The sequence below is a fragment of the Gracilinanus agilis genome, unplaced genomic scaffold (assembly GCF_016433145.1).
Source record: "Gracilinanus agilis isolate LMUSP501 unplaced genomic scaffold, AgileGrace unplaced_scaffold23844, whole genome shotgun sequence".
Classification (NCBI taxonomy): domain Eukaryota; kingdom Metazoa; phylum Chordata; class Mammalia; order Didelphimorphia; family Didelphidae; genus Gracilinanus; species Gracilinanus agilis.
The window spans coordinates 1-1,524 of record NW_025355629.1 but is presented as its reverse complement, the minus strand read 5'-3'; the positions used below and the strand labels follow the sequence as shown (position 1 = coordinate 1,524).

At 71.6% G+C, this 1,524-nt stretch overlaps 1 protein-coding gene across 1 annotated transcript; it reads right to left on the bottom strand.

Moving 5' to 3' along the window:
- Positions 1–214: 214 nt before the first annotated feature.
- Positions 215–1,401, bottom strand: LOC123254522 (beta-adrenergic receptor kinase 1-like; the record flags this gene model as incomplete). The annotated part of the gene is made up of 5 exons (XM_044683524.1): positions 215–306; positions 524–575; positions 936–997; positions 1,134–1,208; positions 1,300–1,401. Coding segments are annotated over 5 exons (383 nt in total), but the record flags the coding sequence as incomplete, so codon positions are not given.
- Between the last annotated feature and the right edge of the window lie 123 nt (positions 1,402–1,524).

Below are 1,524 nucleotides of genomic sequence, written 5' to 3'. Positions count from 1 at the left end.
TGCCCTTCGGGGTCCCCCCGGCTCACAGCTGCCCTTCGGGGTCCCCCTGGCTCACAGCTGCCCTTCGGGGTCCCCCCGGCTCACAGCTGCCCTTCGGGGTCCCCCCGGCTCACAGCTGCCCTTTGCCCCCCCACCCGGCTCACAGCTGCCCTTCGGGGTCCCCCCGGCTCACAGTGATCCCCCTCCCTGGCCGCGTGCCCGTCGGACTACTCACATCTTGCCCGTGTCGGCTTTGCGGCAGCCGTAGACCTCCCCGAAGCCGCCTCGGCCGATGATCCGATGCACGCTGAAGTCGTTCATGGTCAGCTGGTGGGGAGAGGCGGGCGGGCGGGCATGGACCCGGCGCTCAGGGCGGCACAGCGGCCCCCCTCGCTCCCGCGCCCCCCTTCCCCTCTCGGCTCTCCTGCTCGGCCTCCCCGGGGAGCCTCCGGGGCCAGCCCAGAACCCGCGTCCCCTCTGTGGGGCGGCTCGTGTCCTGCCTCCGACCGCCCCCCCCACGACCCGGGAGGCCCGGCCTACTCACATGGATGTTGAGCTCCACGTTCTTCCACTGGCAGAACCGAGTGAACTTCTCACTGAAACAGAGTCGGGCTCGAGTGAGCCGGCCCGGCCGGCCTCCCTCCCGCTGCCCTGCCGCGGGACTCATGGCTCGGGCTCTCCCGGCCAGGGCGGCTCCGCAGGTGGCCTCTTTCCCGGGGTGCAGGGGGGGCCCCGGGGCAGGGCCCGGCCGCCCCTCCTCCCTCTCCTTTATACACCGAAGGTCCGCGCCGGGGCCTCACGGGACAGCCGGCCGTCAGCGGTCAAAGGCGTCCGGCCTGAGTGTGGCTGGGGCAGCAGGAGCAGGAAGAGGCCGGCCCGGGCGGGAGGCCCAGGTACCCCCTCGGGCTCTGCCCCGCGCCGGGCTCCCCTTCCCTTCCCGCCGCCTCCACACTTACCTCTCGATGAATTTCTGGAACACGTCGTCCCGGAACCTCTGGCAGATCTCCTCGATGTACGGCTGCGAAGAAGCCCCCGAGCCCGGCCTTAGGCCGCAGGACCACAGGCAGCCCCGGCCCGGCCCGGCCCGTCTGTCCGAGGCCCCGCCTGGGACTCCCCCCTCTCATCCCGCAGAGCGGGGGGCACCCGGGACCTACCTGGAACAGGTCGGAGGGCACCTGCTTCTTAAGGAGCCGGCTCTGCACGTGCTCGGTGGCACTCTTTGAGAAAGGCTGCGGGGCAGACGGGGGGCTGTCAGGGCGGCTCTGGGGGAGCCCCGAGCCCCTCCTCCCCGCCTCCTCCCCGGGGCTGCCGGGCACTCACGTGGGAGCAGGACAGCAGCTCCTTCATGATGTACAAGTCGAAGATCTCTCGGCTTTTGAGGGCGCGATCCTCCTCCGAGTCCAGCTTCTCGTACTTCTTGATCTGACCGACAAGGCCCGGAGTCACGGAGGGCCCCCTCCGGACGGGGTCAGAGCCAAGAGGCCCCAAGCCAGAGCCCTGCGTGCCAGGGCCCCCCCCCGAGCCAGGACCCCCCCTGAGCCAGGG